The 22,371-nt window shown below is 45.1% G+C and overlaps 1 protein-coding gene across 3 annotated transcripts in view; it reads left to right on the top strand.

The window, feature by feature from the left end:
- LOC140719247 (protein phosphatase 1 regulatory subunit 12C-like) overlaps positions 1 to 22,371 on the top strand; it is an 82,961-nt gene that overhangs the window by 46,005 nt on the left and 14,585 nt on the right. For 2 of the 3 annotated variants that reach the window (XM_073033729.1, XM_073033725.1), the window contains 6 exons: positions 995 to 1,111; positions 5,656 to 5,746; positions 9,885 to 10,028; positions 11,023 to 11,137; positions 13,575 to 13,708; positions 18,957 to 19,003. In XM_073033729.1, the coding sequence (XP_072889830.1) occupies positions 995 to 1,111; positions 5,656 to 5,746; positions 9,885 to 10,028; positions 11,023 to 11,137; positions 13,575 to 13,708; positions 18,957 to 19,003 (648 nt within the window). The remainder of the gene's footprint in view (positions 1 to 994; positions 1,112 to 5,655; positions 5,747 to 9,884; positions 10,029 to 11,022; positions 11,138 to 13,574; positions 13,709 to 18,956; positions 19,004 to 22,371) is intronic. The other variant, XM_073033726.1, reaches the window with a different exon arrangement.

The raw sequence follows: 22,371 nt of genomic DNA, 5'->3' as shown, positions 1-22,371 counted from the left end.
ATCAGTTCATTGTTCAGGTGAGTGAAGTTATCCTATGTTATAGGGCGTAAAGACCCAGCCTGTCTAACCCCTTGCTATAACATGGTCCTTCAAGTCTTGGCAGAATCCTTGTAAATCATTCGGCATTCCCTTGTGTTTTCTCCATCCTTTTTCCTTGCTCTTCACAGTGTTAAACATTCATGATTCCTAACTTTTCCAAAGTTTAGATGAAAAATCATTTACTAGAAGCGTTACCTATTTCACTCCCTGAAGATGCTGCCTAGCCTGTTGGCAGATTCCAGAATGTTTCACTGCTACTTATTTATAATAAGTGCACCTATTTTCTGAAACATTTCAAAGTTCAAAGCAACTTTATTAACGAAGTGCATATGGGTACAACCGTGAGATTCATTTTCTTGCGGGCATGCTCAATAAATCCAATAACCATAATAGAATCAATGAAAGACCACACCAACAAGGTAGAGAACCAGTTTGCAAAAGACAACAAACTGTGCAAATATTAAAAGCAAGAAAAATAAATAAATAAGCAATAAGTATGAAGAACACGAGAGAATGAGTCCTAAAGTAAGTCCATAGGTTCTGGGAACAATTCAGTGATGGAGTAGGTGAAGTTGTGTGAAGTTATCCCCTCTGGTTCGAGAGCCTGATGATTGAGGGGTAATAACTGTTCCTGAATCTGGTGGTGTGAGTCTTGAGGCTTCTGTATCTTTTTTCTGGTGGCAACAGTGAGAAGAGAACATGACCTGGATGGTGGGGGTCTTTGATGATGAATGCCACTGTCCTGCAACAATGATCCATGCGGATGTGCTCAATGTTGGGGAGGGCTTTACCCATGATGGACTGGGCCATCCGCTATTAGTGTTTCCATACTGGGCCTTGATGCAGCCAGCCAATATACTCTCCACTACACATCTTTAGAAATTTGTCAGAGTTTTAGATGTCATGCTGAATCTTCGCAAACTCCTAAGGAAGAAGTTTAATTGTTTACTTCCAGCTCTACGTACCAGCAGGGTAAAGAACCGAGCTCTCAGATTCCAAAGGACTTGCCTGTCACTCAACAAGGGGAAACCACTGTTCCAACAAGCAGTATAGACTTTAAAGAGAGGCGCAGGTAAGAATCACTATAGCACCAGCTACCAAGAACACATGGATCAAAAACGTGAGAACTCTGTCCCAGAAGCACCGATCAGGTAACATGCATGGAAAGCAAGAGCCTTTGGAGCTGAGCTATCAAGGTTTGCAGCTTTTCACCAAGCACAAATCGGAGATGTAGCTGGGTGTTTGGTAGAGAGGGGAAAGAATATAATAACAAGTTGTACGACAGAGGAAGGGGGGGGACGGCTGACCAACAGTAGTGTCAAGGTGAAAGAGAATTGTAAAATGACTACAGAATATTCCAGTAATTGACTTCTAAAGTTATATGAACATAAGGATGAAGAGCATCTGTTGTTGGATCTGGAGATGAGGTTGTCCAGAAAGTTCTTTAGAAGTCAAGAATGAGGCTCAAATCTTACGGTTACAGCTATTTTATTATATTTTCTTCAGAAAAATAATAGTCAAAACACTGCAGCAGGTAACTAACTCTAACTGTAACCAATTCACTTTACTGTAAGGGGAAGCAAGCAGAGAACCTTGCTTCCCTTTAGAGGAAATCTGCGACTCACAATTCTCTAAATGAAGCAATTTCTCTCAGCCTGATTCTGGAATAGTCTACCTCTTGTACTCATACTTTGACTTTTGGTCTTCAGACTGGGAAGCATCCTCCCTGTATCCACCAGGCTGAGCCCTGGGACAATGTTGCAAGTGTCAAGATGATCTAACTCCAGAGAATTTGCAGGACTAGTTCACTCCATCTCTCCTCGTATGGCAAACTAACAATATCCTTGCACCCACACTGATGAAACTGTTCCCTCTATGGCAAATATCTTGTATATTAAGGAGATGTAAACTGTACAAAATTCTGTGATCCATTCTCATCCAGATCATGTGCAATTACAATTATGTGTGTTGCTGAGGATGGAGTGGTGGTGGTGGTGGGGGGGGGGGGGGTTCATCTGAAAAAGGGAGCCCACTGAACTTCAGTGTTGATGAGTGAGGACAGCTCTGACTGACTGGGCTGGAGAGTTAGTGGGAAAGGTTAAGGCTGTGTGTATCTGGAAAGATCTCTGTAGAAGTGCACATATGAAATGGTGTTGTCCTCTAATGGCAATTCTGTGTTTTTCTTTTGTTTATGGTTATACGTTGCAGCAGTTTCCCTGGGTCAAAAAGTGTGTATGTATTGAGTGATTGTGGGTTCTAAGTGTAGTACAAATTATCAGAAAATGTGGGTACTACAGTATCTGCTTGTGTAGTGAAGAAGTTCTGAGTTCCTGAAGTTTCTTTATGAAAAGAGTATCCTAAAATGGACAGTTCTTTAGCATTTTATCATTGTGAAAGGTTTGTCTGTTCAGAGATGATTGAAGTGTCAACAATGGCACAGAAAGTTATCATTACGCCACGTGGAATGGTGCCTTTGGTATCCCAGAGAACAGCTATTCAGTGATCTGGCTGGAATACTGGATATGGAGTAACAGAAAATGGGAGCAAGAGTGATCCGTTCAGTCTGTCCCACCGTTAAGTGTGATCATTGCTGACCAGCCCACTCAAGAGATGTATCGATCTTGGGGGGGCTGAGCATCACTTTGAAATAACTTTATGGAACCCAGGCACATTATTTTCGGCACAATCAGAATAAAGTTTATTGTCATTAATGTATCATGAAATGTGTTGTTCTGCAGCAACAGTACAGGACAAGACAAAAATTGCTATAAGTTACAAAAAATAAATAAATAGTGTGAAAAAAACAAATAACAAGGTGGTGTTCATGGGTTCAGAAATCTGATCAAAGAGGGAGGGGCTATTTCTGAATCATGGAGTATGGGTCTTCAGGCTCCTGGACCTCCTCCCCAAAGAAGGCAGGTCCCAGATAGTGAGGGTCCTTAGTGATGGATTCTGCCTTCTTGAGGCATCACCTCTTGTAGATGTACTCAATGTTGGGAAGAGTTGTGCCCAGGATAGAAATACTCTCTTATAATGAAAGAAAGGTTCGTACTTTTGCTCAGTGATTTTCCAGAATTATTTCTTTTTAACTGAGATTGAGTGAATCTTGTTCATTTTAAATCTGACATTGAAAGATTTTTATTAATTAAGGCAATTGAAAGATGAGAATAAAAGTTCAAAGTAAATTTTATTATCAAATTACATGTATGTCACCAAATATAACCCTGAGATTCATTTTCCTGCAGGCATACTTTGCAAATCTATAGAATAGTAACTATACCAGAATCAATGAAAGATCGACCGGAGTGCAGGAGACAGCAAACTGTTCAAATGCAAATATAAATAACTAGCAATAAATAACGAGAACATGAAATAAGATAAAAAGCCTTTAAAGTAAGAGAATTGGCTGTGGGAACATCTCAATGGATGGGAAGTGAGTGTAGTTGTTGTGCCCTTTTATTCAAGAGCCTGATGGTTGCTGGTAACTGTTCTTGAACCTGGTGGTTCCATATTGGCTGCTTGTTTCACTATCTATGCCTATAAAGTAGTTTAACTGTTGATGACCTATGTTTCTGTCTGCTCAAAATACTTAGGCAAATATTTTTGCATACAGACTTATCATTCTGTTGATGCCTAAACTTGAACATGAAAGGAAGCCAGTGAAAATAACCCTACTAGTATTTTGGTGATTAGGAGCTGCTTGGTGGGGCTGGGAGGGTGTTTGACCAGAAGCCCTTTGGATTGGGAAGGTTGCTGGGGTGACGCTCTCTGATTAAACTCAGAGACCAAGAGAATGGTATCATCTAGGGCAGTGGTTCTCAACCTTTTTTCTGCATATGGCCCACTTGTGACTTTCATTTACCTCTGTGGCCCACTCTCTATAATTGCTGTTAGTTATTAAAGTTTAAAAATAAAGGTTCGAAGGTTCATTTTATTATCAAAGTATGCAACTCTGAAATTCTTCTGATTGCCACAAACCAAGAAAGAAAAAAAAGAACTGTAGCACGATCATCAACTCCCAAATCCCTACTACTCCCGGCACAAAAACGAAGCAGGCACATCGACCCCCAAATCCACCTCTCCAACACAGAAAACAAAAGAAAGGAAAATTGGGTGAAAAGCACAGAATATAAAAAAACTATAAGACTGAACAAAAATGTCTATAGTCCAAGTCCACATCCAAAATGCGGAAAACCTGGGTAACTCTCTCCCGGCCCAGTAGCAGGCCTTTCCTCTTCATAGCAGAGTGATCTAAAAATAAAACTAGCCTTTTAGGCAGTTTTAAAAATAATTTAGTATTTTTAAATGCGATTATATATTAAAAAATCTGTGGCAATTAAGAGCATGTACTCACCAAGAAAAGCGGATAGAACTTCCTTTCAAAGTATGGGCAGTATCGAGGATTTAACGGAAGTTGTAGTGGTAGTGGAGGATAGTGATGCAGTTGTAGACTTCATGTACATTATTTTCACCTCTGTAGTTTAGCTGTTTTGTGCAAATGACCCCACTTCAGTAACTGCAGCCGTCATGTCACGATTTATAAGTATTATAACATGAAGGGTTAGTGGAAAGCAAACAGAACCGGTCTCCTGCTGCACACTCACTGATTAGCTTTGCTGCAGCTTGTGATTTTGTGGTGGATGTGGAGTGGGACTCAGCAGGACTCCCTGCAGGGTGTGAGTGGTGATTTGTGCATGGTGAAAAAGTGTGGTGTGTCTCCCTCTCCACGCACACACACGCATACGCAAACTTGCATCATCTAGCATATTTTCCCATTCATTTCTTTTAGGGTTCTAATAAAATTACACATATTAATTTCTTTTTTATTTTTCTATTTTAGTAATTTTTCATTAAAACAGTAAACTTATCGTGGCCCATTCAGAAACTGGTGCTCCCCAGTTTCTTTGTTTTTACTTGTGGCCCCTGTAAAATCCAGCATGGTCCCCTGTAGGGCCACACGGCCCATGTTGAGAACCACCTGACTTAAGGATGATATTTCTCCCTCACCAGTGATCACATTGTCATTGCAACATCCTTAATCCCGCATTTCTTTTATGCGTTCTTACTATGGGTGTGGGCTTTGTGGTCTGAGCCAGCATTTAATTACCCTTCACTAGTTGCCCTTGAGAAGGTGGTGGTAAGCTGTCACCTTGAACCACTGCAACCCTTGAGGTGTCAGTACAGCCCCAGTGCTGTGAGCAATGGAGTGTTCCAGCGATGGTCGGTGACTTATTTCCAGCTCAGGATTGTGTGTGGCTTGAAGGACAACTTCTCGTGAACCTCCTCCGTATAAAATGTTTCATAAAATGTAACTAAACCTTCTAGTCATTGTTAATCGAGTTGAGTTACATAGCAGATGCTTTAGTAAAATGGGGTGAGAGATAGGAATTAGTCTTTATACTAGCCTCCTCATGAAAGTTACTCCCAGTGAAGACGATTTTATAAATCATAGCCTATCTTGCCAGTGTAGGATGGGCTAATGTACATGTACTTGTACATGTACAATGTTCCCTCTTTTACCTGCAGACATTCCTTCATGCCCTTGAACTGTGAAACTGTCGTTTCTTTTCCTCGAGGTGTACCGATTTATTAAATCCTTCGCCTCACTTTCTGTAGATTGTATCTTACCCCAGTACGTGACGATGAATCGGAATCCCAAAGAAAGGCGCGATCACGGCACGCTCGACAGTCCAGGCGATCGACGCAGGTCGGTGTTAACTTGTTTTGATAAGATCGGGTCTTTATTTGCCTCATATGACCATGTATCTTTATTGCTAAATAATAGTTACTTGTACACAGTTACTCCATTCAGGACACCATCTTAATCCCCAATATTGCCTTGTAGAGGTGTGCTACACGCAGCGCTGAAATAACAACACGGAGTCGGTAAACTGCAGTTAAAGAAGAAGATTTTATTCAAACTTTGCGGCTTCGCTTTAAAGCCTCCCTGATCCCGCCCTCCCCGGGCGCGGATGCTGTAGGGGGCACGTATTCACAGTCCTGTCCCGTGCGCGGATGCTGTAGGGGGCACGTATTCACAGTCCCGCACAGGCTTTTCCCTTTGTTGGTGAAGCAGACCTGGCGCCCTTTTGGGACTGGCCTTTATGCCGGTGCGCTGGCTATTTGTGAGCCGGTTCGAGTGCGCTAGGAAGTGGGTCGCCACATAACCCCCCCACCCCCCAGAACCGGCGATACACCCCCCAATGTCCACTGTCTGGGTCGGACCCTGTTTGGGAGGACGGCCTCTGCGCCGCGGTGCCAGGAACTCGACCGGTTGCGCCACGTCCACATGGGCCGGTTTGAGTCGGTCCACCGTGAAAACCTCCTCTCTCCCCCCAACGTCCAGCACGAATGTGGACCTGTTGTTCCTGATCACCGTAAACGGCCCCTCGTAGGGCCATTGCAGTGGTGGCCGATGCCCGCCCCTTCATACAAACACAAACTTACAGTTCTGCAGGTCTTTGAGTACGCAGGTCGGGTTCTGCCCATGCTGCGAAGTGGGTATGGGGGCCAGGTTGCCGAGCCTCTCGCGTAGTCTGCCCAGGACTGCTGCGGGTTCTTCCTCTTGCCCCCTTGGGGCTGGTATGAACTCCCCGGGGACGACCAGGGGTGCGCCGTACACCAACTCAGCCGACGAGGTGTGCAGATCGTCTTTGGGCGCTGTGTGGATGCCGAGTAGGACCCAGGGAAGCTCGTCCACCCAGTTAGCTCCTCGCAGGCGGGCCATGAGAGCCGACTTTAGGTGACGGTGGAAACGCTCCACCAGGCCGTTCGACTGTGGGTGGTAGGCAGTTGTGTGGTGCAGCTGTGTCCCCAAAAGACTGGCCATAGCTGACCACAGGCTGGAGGTGAACTGGGCACCTCTGTCGGAGGTAATGTGGGCCGGTACACCAAAGCGGGACACCCAGGTGGTGATCAGTGCCCGGGCGCAAGATTCGGAGGTGGTGTCGGTGAGCGGGATCGCCTCTGGCCATCTGGTGAACCGGTCCACGATAGTAAGGAGGTGCCATGCTCCGCGCGACACTGGCAGGGGGCCCACGATATCCACATGAATGTGGTTGAAACGCCGGTGGGTGGGGTGGAACTGCTGCAGTAGAGCTTTGGTGTGCCGCTGCACCTTGGCCGTCTGGCAGTGCATGCACGTTTTGGCCCATTCACTGACCTGCTTGCAGAGTCCGTGCGAAACGAACCTGCTGGAGACCATCCGGACGGTTGTCCTGATGGAGGGGTGCGCTAAGTTATGAATGGAGTCGAAAACGCGTCACCGCCGGTTTGCCGGGACAACGGGACGGGGTTGGCCGGTGGTGACGTCACAGAGTAGGGTCCTCTCACCTGGGCCTACGGGGAGGTCCTGGAGCTGCAAACCGGAGACTGCAGTTCTGAAACTAGGGATCTCCTCGTCTGCCTGCTGCGCCTCTGCCAGCGCCTCAAAGTCTACCCCTTGGGAAAGGGCATGAATGTTAGGGTGAGATAGCGCGTCCGCCACGACATTGTCCTTACCCGAGACGTGCCGGACATCCGTCATGTATTCAGAGATGTAGGACAGATGGCGCTGCTGGCGGGGCGACCAGGGATCGGACACCTTCGTGAACGTAAAGGTAAGCGGCTTGTGGTCCGTGAACGCGGTGAAGGGCCTACCTTCTAAGAAGTGCCTGAAATGCCGGATTGCCAGGTATAGCGCCAACAGTTCCCGGTCGAAAGCACTATATTTGAGCTCGGGTGGTCGCAGGTGTTTGCTGAAAAACACCAGGGGTTGCCAGCGACCCGCGATGAGTTGCTCCAGTACCCCACCGCTTTGGGCACCATGTGCAGGGGGGAGGCCTATGGGCTGTCGGACCACCGTATGATCCCCAATTCCTCCATCCTCTTGAACTCCTCCTTCGCCAGTCAGAGCTTGTCCGCGGGAAGCCTTCGAGCACGGGCGTGGAGGGGTGGTCCCTGGGTCGAGATGTGGTGCTGTACGCCGTGTCGGGGCATGGCTGCCGTGAACTGCGGTGCCAGAACCGATGGGAAATCCGCCAGGACCCTGGTGAAGTTGTTGTCGGACAGCGCGATGGAGTCGAGGTGAGGGGCTGGCAACTGGGCTGCACCCAGGGAGAACGTCTGAAAGGTCCCGGCATGGACCAGTCTCTGCCTCGGCAGGTCGACCAGCAGGCTGTGAGACCGCAAAAATCCGCACCCAGAAGCGGTTGGGCTACGGCGGCCAGTGTGAAGTCCCACGTGAACTAGCTGGAGCCGAACTGTAGCTGCACCGTACGGGTGCCGTAGGTCCTTACTGTGCTGCCGTTCACGGCCCTCAGGGTGGGACCCGGTGCCCTGTTGCGGGTGTCGTAACGCGTTGGAGGTAAGACGCTGATCTCGGCACCAGTGTCGACCAAAAAACAGCGTCCCGACCTCTTGTCCCACACATACAGGAGGCTATCCCGATGGCCAACCGCCGTAGCCATCAGCGGCGACTGGCCCTGGCGTTTCCCGAGAACTTGCAGGGCAGGCTACAGCGGCAGGCTTCTGCGCCCCACCGCTGGTGGTAGAAGCACCATTGTTTGTTGGGCTCCTCACCCCTGCCTCTGGGGTTAGCGGGCTCTGTGGCCGGGCCTGGTCTGGTTTGCTGCTGGGAGCATGGCCTGGTGATCTGTGCGACGGACGCCCCACTCACCTTCTTGGCGTTCCACAGCAAGTCCGCCCGGGCTGCCACCTTCCGGGGGTCGCTGAAATCCGCGTCGGACAGCAGCAGGTGTATGTCCTCGGGCAGCTGCTCCAGGAATGCCTGCTCAAACATGAGGCAGGGCTTGTGTCCTCCAGCCAGAGACAACATCTCATTCATTAAAGCCGATGGAGGTCTGTCCCCCAAACCATCCAGGTGCAGTAAACGGGCAGCCCGCTCGCGCCATGAGAGTCCGAAAGTCCTTATGAGCAGGGCTTTGAATTCCGTGTATTTGCCGTCCGCTGGGGGAGACTGTACGAACTCCTCAACCTGGGCCGCTGTTTCCTGGTCGAGGGAGCTCACCATGTAGTAGTAACGTGTGTCCTCTGAGGTTATCTGCCGAACGTGGAATTGAGCTTCTGCTTGCTGGAACCATAGGTGAGGTTGTAGCGTCCAGAAGCTTGGCAGCTTCAACGAAACCGCATGAACAGATGCGGCGTCGTTCATCTCCGGTCCAAATATCGTTTGGACCGTCGGGGTCACCAATTGTAGCGGTGTGCTACACGCAGCGCTGAAATAACGACACGGAGTTGGTAAACTGCAGCTAAAGAAGAAGATTTTATTCGAACTTCACGGCCTCGCTTTAAAGCCTCCCTGATCGCGCCCTCCCCGGGCGCGGATGCTGTAGGGGACACGTATTCACAGTCCTGTCCCGCGCGCGGATGCTGTAGGGGGCACGTATTCACAGTCCCGCACGGGCTTTTCCCTTTGTTGGTGAAGCAGACCTGGCACCCTTTTGGGACTGGCCTTTATGCCGGCGCGCTGGCTATTTGTGAGCCGGTTCGAGTGCGCTAGGAAGTGGGTCGCCACAGCCTCATGTTTAACTGGAGAAAAAAATTAACAGATTTAGTTAAAGAAAATGTGAAACCAATGCTTTTGCACATTTTGAGTACACTGTCCAGAAGTAAATTTTGGTCTAGTTTAAGAAATGGACCATACCCCAATTTTATTTTCACTGTTTGTCCCTGTGGGTTGGGGGTAGGGGGATGTGCAAGGCATTGCTGACAGATTATTTCCCAATAAGGTACAAGCCCTTCTCCCTGAATCCGTACTCGTTGTGTTTGGCATAGATCAAATTTCAGATGATTGTACTTCAGGGAAGAAACATTTGTTCTAGATCTCTGTATCTTTTTGTTCGCAGGGTGTTACTCTCACTGATCTTAAGGAGGCAGAGAAGACCCTCGGTATTGCCACTGAAAAGAAACCCCAAGAGCAGCTGGAAAGGAGGGAAGAAGTGAAAGAGAACGATAGCAGGAGAGAAAGGAGTTCAGTGAGTGATGACAAGGTATGAAAAATTGAGGTGGCTCAGAGTTGGCGGGGAAGACTGAAACAAGTGCCTCTGATGCAGGGAGTCTCAAGCAAGGTGCATCAGTTTAAAACATTAGGGCAATTCCAAGGCACATTATTTAAAACAAGACCAATGGGAAATAGTTACACAGGCAAAGAAAAACTTGATAAAAGAGTATGGAATTGAAAATTTGTGGATGAAAATTGATAGATTCTTATACTGATGTAAAAGTATATGAAACAAAAGTGGGTGTTGAGGTTAAGATTCAAATCAGCCATCAACCGGTGGAACTGGTCCACTGATACCTGCCAAATATTGAACTTCCGCAAGTGTGGATGTGGAGAGGACGTTTCCGATAGTGGGAGAGTCTAGGACCAGAAGGCACAGCCTCTGAATAAAAGGATGTCCCTTTAGAACAGAGATGAGGAATTTCTTTAGCCTTTAGATTTAGCTGTAAAATTCATGGCCACGGGTGGCTGTAGAGAACAAGTTATTAAGTTATTTGGGGATATTTAAGGCAGAGGTTGATAGGTTGTTGATTAGCCAGGGAGTCAAAAGTTACAGGGAGAAAGCAGGAGGAGGGGTTGAGAGAGAATAAATCAGCCATGATGGGGTGGTGGAACAGACAAGATGGGCTGAATGGTATAATTCTGCTCCCTTGTCTAATGTGCTCAGGTTTAAACAGGAACTATCACTCCTGTACTGCACATTTGGTGTGCGCCGATGTGGAGATCTGGTTGGAAACAGCTCACGCCAACATCTGTGTGTGCTGACAACCAGCGTATTTTATAGAAATGAAAATACGTTGCCGTGATTTCTGTTAGATGAATCAAAATATTTTTAAGTTCTATTGTTTAGTATTGATAGATTCTTGGACCACTAATTGCTGGTGCGCTGACAATTCTGAATGCTTCCTCTTATCTCTAAAGAATGGCGTTTATTTTTGTTCTGCTCTCAAACCAAACCAGTGTTTTCTGTGCTACCCCCACAGGATGTGGGTAGTCGATTGAGACCCCTGGCCACGGACACCGTTAACTCTGGCTCCTCACTCACTCCTGCGTATTCCAGATACTCTGTTCCTGCATCTTCTCAGGGCTCTGATAAAGGTAAACTGAAATCATGCTAATGTTTGTTTTACGACAGGAAATGTTCTCTTCCCAGCTTGTGTGAACCACACACAAGAACAGACCGCGGAGGCTTTGGTTTTCCCTGTGTTTTTAGAGTGACCGCCATTGTAATCAGGTTGCAAAGATGTCACTGGGGAATTTCATTAGTTTGTAATGTAATGTAACACCCAAGGAATTGCTGCCATGAAGAAAGTTTCCACTGTGTTACAGACAACCCATCTGTGCTATGAGTAAAGAACACAGAACATTACAGTACAGTACAGGCCCTTCAGCCCACAATGTTGTGCCGACTTTTTAACCTACTCCAAGATCAATCTACCCCTTCCCTCCTGAGTAGCCGTCTATTTTTCTTTCATCCATTTGCTTTTCTAAGTCTGTTAAATGTCCAGCCTCTGCCACCACTGGTTGTGTATCCACACTCACACCCCACCCCTCCCCCATACTTTCCTCCAGTCACCTTAAAAATATATCCTCTCATAGTCCTGGGAAATACTCCCATCGCTGTCCACTCAATCTCTGCCTCCTTTCATCATATACACATCAAGTCTTCTCTCATTCTCTGCTCCAAACAGAAAATCTCTCACTCAACCAAGAAATTAGATATTGGCGGTGATACTGAGTGCAATATTAAATTTCACCCCAATATATCCCTTGAGTGGAAGGCATGCGTTCCTAATTTGGGATAGTCACTCCGATGGAGAGGTGCAAAAGTCAGTGTGTCCAGTAGGCAGAACAAGTTAGTGAATGTCAAGGGGGTTCAAGCTAAAGTGCATCTATTTGAACACAAGGAGTATCACTTAGTAAAGTAAATAACTCGGAGCTTTAACACGGGTATGTGATGTTGTTGCCATCACTGGGACATAATTGATGAACGGACAAGACTGACAACTCTATCGTAGGGTATAGAATTCCACTCGAGATGGGGGGTGGGGGAGGCCTGGGAGAAAGTAAAGGCGGAAGAGATAAATGCACTGTTAGGCATTGCTACATTATGTAGGGGTGACACAGTAGCACAGCAGTTAGCTTAATGGTTTACAGCACCAGCAATCTGGGTTCAATCCCTGCTGCTGTCTGTAAGGCATTTGTTACAGTGTGGGTTTCCTCCCACATTCTAAAGATGTACAGGTTAGGGTTAGTAGGTTGTGGACATGCTTTGTTGGCGCCAGAAGCATGGCGACAGTTGCGGACTGACCCCAGAGGTGTAAGGCACTCCTTCCCTCCACTAGCCTGCAGATGACCCTTGAGCACTGGCTTATTCTCCCACCCCCGATCAGAGTCACATGAAACCATGACAGCAGATGGCAATTAGTCGTATAAGCAGCTGGTGATATCACAAGACCTGGTTTTGTGACTACTGACGCCAGGCAATCTCTGAAGAGTATTGATAATGACTGGAGTCACCCATCTTGTAAAGACACTGCCCAGAAGAAGGCAAAGGCAAGCCACTTCTGTAAAAATTTTGCCATGGACAATCATGTGGAACCATGATCACCTATGCCATACAATACAGCACGTAATGATGAAGAACTTAATATAAAAGAGGTCTGGCAAAGATAGCTTATGGGTGTATCTACTCACAGCAAGATGACATTTGCACAGTAGCAAAACATTTAACAAGGCAATAACTTCTGTAATTTCTTCTCAATGTTTCCCATTGTGTAGCTGTCAACTTACTGCAAGTAGATCGAAGTTATTTCTCTCTTAGAAATGGGGGGGGGGGGGGGTATGCTCCGGTGTTAAAACTTTGCACATATTTCAACTGTGTGTAGTTCTGGTCACCAAGCAATAGGAAGCATATAACAACGGTAAGGAGGGTGTGGAGGAGATTTGCTGGGATGTTGTTTGGGAAGCAGAGTTCCAGTTATGAGGAGAGAGAGGAGAGGCTGGGTTAATTTCCCAAAATGGAGCCAAGGAGGTAGTCAGGAACATACATGTACAATTGAGGACTATAGATCGGGTAGACGGCACAGAACTTCTCCCCACATTGGAGGAAGATGAGACTGGAGGACATAAAATTAGGCTAAGGGGTAAGAGATTTAAAGGGAACCATTTTCATCCTGAGAGTGGCCCGTACCTGGAATGCACTCCATAAGGGAGTGATGGAAGCAGAGGTGTTGACAGTGATTAAGTAGGGCCAGGGCGAGCATTTCAGTCGCCTTGGCATAGAAGGCTGTTGACGGAGTGCTGATTAATACACATGGATTCCCAGAGGTGTACCTGGATCTGATGGGCCAAATGGCCTGTTTCCAAAATGGCTTTGTGACTGATTATTATTTTGACTGATTTCTTAGGTTCCTCGTACACCATTTAGGAGCAACACTATAACAATTTTGCAAATAGCTAGTTTCTCTTGGAGCTTTTACAGTATTTATTTTGAGAGGGGTTACACCACGTAGACAATTTCTTTCTCTTCCAGGCGAGGAGTCGGAAAGCAGCAAAAGGGAAGGAGGGGATGGCGACAGTAACAATCGGAATCGGCTATCTGTGCGAGATCGGCGGAAAGCCAGGAAAGAACGCCGGTTCACTGGCAAAACAGATTCCACAGAAGAGGTGAGCAGGGTTTGTGTGTACCGGGGAGGAGTAACTCTAAAGGGGTAATTGGAGAGCGCACTGAATTATGGAGCATTCTTAGCTGGGCAACACTGGTTTGGGAGACCAAGTTTGCTTGTGTACAACGGTTGGAAGCTACTTCTAAGACATTTGCTTTCTACTTACCTGTAACTCTTGATTCTGAATTGTTGTGGGTATTTAAATTATAGCCCTCTGTGCAGTGGAAGAAACCAGAAGAGGTTGTCATTCCCAGGGCTAGTAGGTTTATATGAGCTGTATATAGGCAATTAATCTGCTCTACCATTCTAGTTGCCCCCACACTTCCTTCTATTACTCCCCGACACTGCATACTTTAAACCAGCTTTTTATAATTTTGTTTACTTTGTAAATACATGCTGATATTTTATTCACATTTTATCCCACATCCATACTTTAACCTCCAACTTTTTTATATAATTATTTATTCTTAGTAATTATTGAATATTATTTGTTGCATGTCGCGCTCTGACCAACACATCACAGCAAATCTCCAAAACACATGAATGTATATGACAAATAAAATTGATCCTTGATCCTTCAAAAATGTTCAGCACTTGTTTATCTTGCCTGTAGGTTGTATATTCATTCAACCTGTTCTCTGATGGTAAATCCTAACTTCACTGTCCATATCCTTCCATTTTCCTCACATTCATGTGCCTAGCTATGAACACCCCTATCAGAGCTGCCTCCACCACCAACCCAGGCACTCCACTGCAGCCACCCACCACTCTCTGCATTTTAAATGAAATTCTTGCACTTTTCTGATGAACTTATCCCCTCTCACCTTAAATGCATGCCCACTCTTCCACAAGTCTCCTCACTCATCTAATTCCAGCAGAAAACAAGCCTAGTCTGTACGAACTAGGGTATTATGTAGGTAAACCTCTGAAGTATCTCCAATGCATTACCATTCTTCCTTGACAAAGGAGACCAGCGGTGGTACTGCAGGTGTGATCTCGCAGAGTGACTCTGTAACCAAAGCATTAATGCCCTACTAGTCTATTTGTTTCCTCTAGCAATAACCAGTGACATTCTTTTATCTTTCCTAATTATGTTCTGCACTTGCCTGCTGGTCTGTAGCAAATTATTTGCTGGCACAACGCAGTCTAGCATTTGTTTTTTTTGTATCATACCACAATGGGAAGTTTTGCATTGGCCACATTGGTCTCCACTTGCCAGTTCTCTGTCCACCAACTCATCTATCTCCTGCTTGTATCTTCCCAGATTGCTTTTTGACTTGTTAACAGTTACAACAATCATGCACAGCTGAAGTGCTATCATCCCTTCAATTCCATAAACTGGTAAAGATGTAGGCCAACTAGGGAAAGACCCTTTTACAGAATCTTAAAGTCGCACAGCACAGACACTAGCTCTTCAGCCCACTAGTCCATGCCAACTAAGATGCCAATCTTAGCTTGTCCTATTTGGCTGCCCATGGCCAATATCCTTGGACCTTACTGGTCCAACTGTCTTTTAAGTGTTACTATATGTGCCTCAACCACTTCCTCAGGCAGATCATTCCATACCACCCTCTGTGTATTGTTTTAAAAAAGGGTTTCTGTTCAAGTTTCTATCAAATCTTTCCCTTCTCATTTTAAACCTTTGTCCCCTCGTTCTAGATTCCCCAACCCTGGAAGTACGCACAGGACGTACCTTAGTGGTTGGTTGTGCCAACCAGTGATTGGGGTTCATTTCCCGCTGCTGTCTGAAGGCATTTGTACATGCACCCATGACTGCATGGGTTTCCTCACACAGTCCAAAGATCTGCGGGTTAGGATTAGCAAGTTGTTGGCATGCTATGTTGGTGGCAGAAGTGTGGCGACACTTGTAGACTGCTCACAACACATCCTTGGACTATGTTAGTTGTTGATGCAAATGATGCATTTCACTGTATGTTTCAATGTATATGTGAGAAATAGAGCTAATTTTATCTTACATAAAATTTATGCCCCTCATGATCTTATACAAATATATAAGATCACCCTTCAGTCTCCTGCTTTAAGAGGAGAAAAAAAGTACCTGTTATGTGTGTGTGGTGTGTGGGTGTGTGTGTGTATATATATAACCTCCCTACCAGCTAGGCAATCTTATACCTGCACCTATATGTTGCCTCCTACATCAGCTCTTATTTGCACCAGCGTCCTTTGTTTTAGCACCTTGCTCAGTAGCAGTTCTTTGGTGATCATAATCGTCTTGAGTTCCTGCAAACATAGATCTATTTTATGTTGGCCTGTGACTTCTTGCCTAGTTGCAGAGACAATGGTAAGTTGTGGTATTGAAATGCAAGGAAATGGCCCGTCCTGCAGATACTTTACTGTCTCTTGCATCTGCCTTTTATCTGATTGCAAGAGTAACACATATAAAATGCTGGAGGAACTCAGTGGGTCAAGCAGCATCTATGGAAAGGAACAAATGCTCTCACTTCCCACCTTCTCACCTACTTTCCCCCTCACCTGGTTTCACCTATCACCTTCTAGCTTATACTCCTTCCTCTCCACCCATCTTATTCTGACTTCTTCGCTCAGCTCAAAAATACGTCTATTTATTCCCCTCCATAGATGCTGCCTGACCTGCTGAGTTCTTATAGGTTTTTGTTAATCTGGGTTCCCACCTTCTGCAGAATCTCTCATGTATCCAATTGCAAGATTAGTCTTGGTCACCTGTTGGCATTAAACTAAAGAATCATTTCACCACCAGAAAAAGGCTGTCATTTAATTCTCCCCACAAAACCTGTCTGGTTACTAGAGCAAGTTTCTGTTGTAATGCTTCTTGTCCGTGCCTTTAGTTTAAGGAGTGTTTGTTTCTGTCATTCTCAGTGCATGAATGTCGCTAGGTTTTTCACAAAACTTTCAAGGCAGAGCTGCTTTCAAAAGTTCACAGCTTCATTTTATTCAATGTACACAACTCTGAAATTCTTCAATTCTCTGAGTAGCCATGAAACCAAGAAAGAAAAAAAAGCCACAAGATCATCAACCCCCAAATCCCGCCCCCATTTAAAAAAAACAAACAGAAACAGAATAGGCATATCAACCCCCAAATCCCACCTCCCCATTAAAAACACAACAAACAGAAATGGAACAGGCATCTCAACCCCCAAATCCCATCCCCCCCATTAAAAACACAACAAACAGAAGTGGAACAGGCATCTCAACCCCCAAATCCCACCTCCCCATTAAAAAAACAACAAACAGAAATGGGACAGGCTTATCAACCCCCAAATCCCAACTCCCCATTAAAAAAACAAACAAATGGAACAGGCATATCAACCCTCAAATCCCTTCTCCCACACAAAAAACACACAAAACTGATCAGGCACATCGACCCCCAAATTCCTCTTCCCACACACAAAAAAACGAACAAAACTGATCAGGCCCCTCCTGGGCCAGATTCCTGAAATTTCATGATCCAACATGTCCAAACCATTGGAAGCCATGATATCTGCGTGAATACTTTGTTTTTCAGCAATGACTTGTTCTCATAGAGTAGATGAAAGGGCTGCCTTGTATGGTTGGGGCTAAAGTTAGAACTGAGGAGGTTTGGTTTAATGTACAAGACTCTTAGTATTGCTTTTGTATACTGGGCTGAGAGCATTTACCTGACTGGGTAGTAGTCTGGGTTTTTTTGGTGAAAAGAGGTTTGTCCTCTTTCTTAATATGATATAATTTACATTGATGTTTTTTTCCTGAGGGACAAATTCAGTTCACTTGTGTTGTCACCTCGTAAACACGAGAGACTGCAGATGCTGAAATCCAGAATACTGGGGGAACTTGGCTAGCTAGGCATAATTGATGGAGGAGAACAGTCGAAGTTTCAGCCCGAAACCCTTCATTAAAACTTAACACTACTTCAGTTGTTTGCAAATGACATTTGATTCTCTTTTTAAAAATTGGATTGAATGGCAGGGTTTGGCAAATCCCTGCTTGTCAAGATTATTTCATACAGCAAGTTCTTTGATACATCATAGCTGTATAATATTGTCAGCTCTTTCTGGATAGCTTTCATATAATGTTTTCTGTAAGAATAATGGGTGAATGAGAGAACTTGTATCATTTGCTGTTAAGACTGCTTATTCCTTTAGCTTTTATCTTCCATTCATTGGTATTTACGACTTGATGTGATGTAAATTGAACCTGATTAACACACACAAAATGCTGGAGGACTCAGCGGGTCAGGCAGCATCTATTAAAATGAATAAACAATTGACATTTTGGGTCAAGACCCTTATTAGGACTGGAAAGGAAGGGTGAAGATGCCATTTTGTGTGTGTTGCTCTGGATTTCCAGCATCTGCAGAATCTCTTCTGACTTAATCTTGATTGCTGCCTCACCAATTGCATCATTACAAATGTGGTAAGGTTTGGGCCCATTAATCACATGGTCATTTTCTTAAACATAGAACAACACAGCACAGTATAGACCCTTCAGACTACAATGTTGTGCCAACCTTTTAACGTGCTCTAAGGTCAATCTAACCCTCCCTCCTACATAGCCCTCCATTTTTCTTCCATTCATGTGCCTATCTAAGAGTTTTATTGAATGTCTCTAATGTATTTGCCTCTACCACCACCCCTGGCTGGGCATTCTATGCACCCATCAGTCTCTGTGAACAGAACTTAACTCTAACATTCCCTACCCTCGTGCTTTCCTCCAATCACCCCTCTTATTAGCTATTTCCACCCTGGAAAAAGCCTCTGGCTGTCCACTCGATCTATACCTCTTAACATCTTGTACATCTCTGTCAAGTTACCTCTCACCCTCCTTCGCTCCAAAGAGAAAAGCCCTAGCTCACTCAAGCTGTGCTCATAGACGTGCTTTCTCATCCAGGCAGCATGCTGGTAAATCATCTCAGCACCCTCTCTAAAGCTTCCACATCCTTCCTATAATGAGGCGATCAGAATAGAACACAATATTCCAAGTGCGGTCTAAACACTGTTTTACAGAGCTGGAACATTACCTCGTGACTCTTGAACCCAACCCCCAGACTATTGCAAGTTAATTTCCTGTTGTTATACATGTCTACTGCTTTCTGAGAGTGTTGCTTGTATGGCCTTTGCTCTATTAAACAATATATTTTTTTAAAATGAGCAAAGAAGTGTTTCCCTGTGCTAAGTGAGCCCAATATTATCATCACTCATTGTGTAGAAACACAAGAGAGCAGACTGTTGGGTTTGTCTATTTAATACGATGTTTTCTGTGTTGATGTGTTTCAGGAAGACAGCACAGAGCAGATGAACAGTGTGGATACTTCAGCAGTCAGGCAAGACTATTTAACTCATTGACAGAACAGATTGAAATGATTCGCACAGCCTAATAGATTTTATCTGTGCTGGACAACAAATTAAGCAATCTGTTCCAATTAAATGCTTAAAGGTGATCAGTTTCCCTGATTTCCAGCTTCAGTCATGTCTGTTTACCCCCTGGTCCTGAAGCAACAAACAGCTGTTTGTCCTGTCCTGCATTGTGCCTCCTCTTTGGAACTCTCTGTAGTTGCCCTAACTATTCTTTGATAGTCATTTGTTGCAAAGGTTGAACCTGTACAGATCAGATCCAGTCTGTTTTCATCACTGATCTAAATTTACAGTTCCTTTGGATTTCATGGCAGTGGTGAAGGTGTGGTTTAAACAGCTTCATGCTCTTTATTTATTTTGACCATAAGACCATAACACATAGGAGCAGAATTAGGCCATTTGATTGATTTCATTATGGTTGATCCATTTCCCTTTCAATCCCATTCTCCTACCTTCTCCCCGTAACCTTTCACACCACGACCAATCAAGAACCTATCAACCTTTGCCCTAAGTACACCCAATGACCTGGCTTCCACAGCCACCTGTGGCAATGAGTTCTACAGATTTGCCACCCTCTGGTTAAAGAAATTCCTCCTCATCTCCATTCTAAATGGACATCCCCTTATTCTGGGGCTATGCCCTCTTGCCTAGACTCATCCACTATAGAAAACATCCTCTCCACATCCATTCTATCTAGGCCTTTTAACATTCAGTGGGTTTCAATGAGATCTCCTTCCCCCCCCCCCCCCCCCAAAATTCTTCGAGATTCCAGCAAGTAAAGGCTATCATCAAAAGCTCCTCATACGATAAACCTTTCATCCCCGGAATCATTCTCATAAACCTCCTCTGAACCCTCTCCAATGTCACCACATATTTTCTTAAATAAAAGGCCCAAAACTGCTCACAGTACTCCCAAGTGAGGCCTCATCAGTACTTTATGAGCTTTTAGCATTTCATCCTTGCTTTTATATTCTAGTACTCTCAAAATGAATGCTAACATTGCATCTGCCTTCCCCACCACCGACTCAACCTGCAAATTAACTACGAGGACTCCCAAGTCCCTTTGCACCTCGGATTTTTGAATTTTCTCCCCATTTAGAAAATATGCTTTTATTCCTTCTCCCAAAGTGCATGACTCCCCCGACACTGTATTCCATTTCTTTTCGAGATACAATGCGAATAGTCCCTTGCATCCAACGAGCCACACCGCCCAGAAACACACCTATTTAACCCTAGCCCAATTGAACTCTGAACTCCAATGGCCCGAGCTGTAACAGCGTCACGCTAATCACAATGCTACCTGCACAGTCCCATGCTGTGCTAGGGTTAGCAAAATCCAAATAATGTGGAGATTGGGATAAAATAAAACTCGAATTCATAGAGCTGAATTCTTCGCATATGTTGGTCAGAATCCATCCCAGGGAATTTACAATGTAAGTCACGCATATGAGCCCAACTGGAGCATGGCGAGTATTTCTGGATACTATCCTTTACAAGTGATGGAAGGGGCAAAAGAGAATTGCTGAAATGGGCACTGCTTGAACACCTTCACTCAGGGTGGGCGAGAGTGGGATGAGCTGCCAGCTGAAGTGGTGGATATGGGTTCGGTTGTAATGTTTTTAAGACAAGCTTGGATAGGTATGTGGATGGGAGGGATATGGAGGGCTAATGTCCAGGTGCAGATCGATGGGCTAGGCAGAAAAACAGATTGTCACGGACTAAATGGCCAGTTTTTGTGCTGTAGTGCTCTATGATTATACAATTGATGAGAGTCTCATGTTACTGCACCTTGGAGAGATAAGAGTTAGAGTTTCTGACAAAGAATTGGATACAGGCAAAGAGGGGAATCTCTCAAGGCAATGGTGAAAGGGAGCAAGTGGTTCTGAAGAACCACAGGTTGTCCCTATGTGTTATCGTACCATTATCTCTTTCTTTAATCTGTTGGATCCAATTTGCAATAATGACATAAACACATGGAGATTCTGCAGATGCTGTAAATCTTGAGCAACACACACAAAGTGCTGCCAGGTTGAAGTCACGCTCAGGTTGGAGGAGTAACACCTCATATCCCGTCTGGCTAGCCTCTAAACTGAAGGCATCAACATTGATTTCTCCAACTTCTAGCAATTTCTCCCCTTCTCCCTTTTACCATTCCCCATTGTGCCCCCCCCCTCACCTGCCCATTGCCTCACTCCGATGCCCCTTCTGCTTCCCTTTCTCCCATTGTCCACTCTCCTCTCCTATCAGATTCCTCCTTCTTCAGTGCTTTCCGTTTCCACCTATCACCTCCCAGCTTCTTACTTCATCCCTCACCCTTCATCTTCCCCCTCATCTGGTCTCACCAATCACCTGCCAGCTTGTACTCCTTCCCCACCCACCTTCTTATTCTGGGTTCTTCCATCTTCCTTCTGAATCCTCATGAAGGGTCTCAGCCCGAAACGTCGACGTTTTATTTCTCTCCATAGATGCTGCCTGACCTGCTGAGTTCTTCCAGCATTTTGTGTGTGTTACACAATAATAACATGGCTTTAGTTGAATGGTTCCTTTTCATAAGGTATCTGCAGAAACTCATCCAGCAGGGTCCTGTGCTTCATGATTAAACCTTAAATCAAAAAGAGAAGTCAAGTACGACAATGTCAAATGTCTTTACCTACAAGTCCTCATTTCTTATCTACAAGGCTTTGGATTGGGCTAAGTCTTACATTGTCTGGCCAAATTATGAAAGAGAAATCAGAAATATTTTAAGTAAGTGTTACTCAGAGAGTAGCGGATGCCCAGAATGCGCTGCCTGGTATGGTGGTAGAGGCAAATACTTTAGAGACTTTCAAGAGACGTTTGGATGAGCACATGGATGTAAGGAAGATGAAGGGATATGCACATGGTGTAAGTAGGAGAGATTAATGTTTGGATGTTTTTGATTTGCTTTTTTGCTGGTTCGGTGCAACATTGTTGGCCGAATTGTCTGTTCCTGTGCTGTCCTGTTCTATTGTTCTATTGTCTTCAAATTGTTGTGACTACCAGGACAACTGGGGCTTCCTGGACTCTGAATTTCTGGTGGTCATGTGAATTGAAGGATAGAACGGTGAGATACAGGTACAGCTGAGTGGGGACTAAGTTTGAGGGGCTCAGTAGCCTATTGTTCCTATGATTATGCAGGTTTTACCACAGTTGAGAAAATGTGGGTGGCACAATAACATAGCAGTTAGTGTGATGCTTTACAGTGCCAGCTGCAAGATCAGGGTTCAGTTCCTGCTGCTGTTGTAAGGAGTTTGTATATATTCTCCCCTTGACCACATGGCTTTCCTCCCACATTCCAAAGACTTATGGGTTAGGGTTG

This window comes from Hemitrygon akajei, chromosome 31, assembly GCF_048418815.1.
Source record: "Hemitrygon akajei chromosome 31, sHemAka1.3, whole genome shotgun sequence".
In the NCBI taxonomy this organism is placed as follows: domain Eukaryota; kingdom Metazoa; phylum Chordata; class Chondrichthyes; order Myliobatiformes; family Dasyatidae; genus Hemitrygon; species Hemitrygon akajei.
This window is presented reverse-complemented; position numbering and strand designations above follow the sequence as displayed.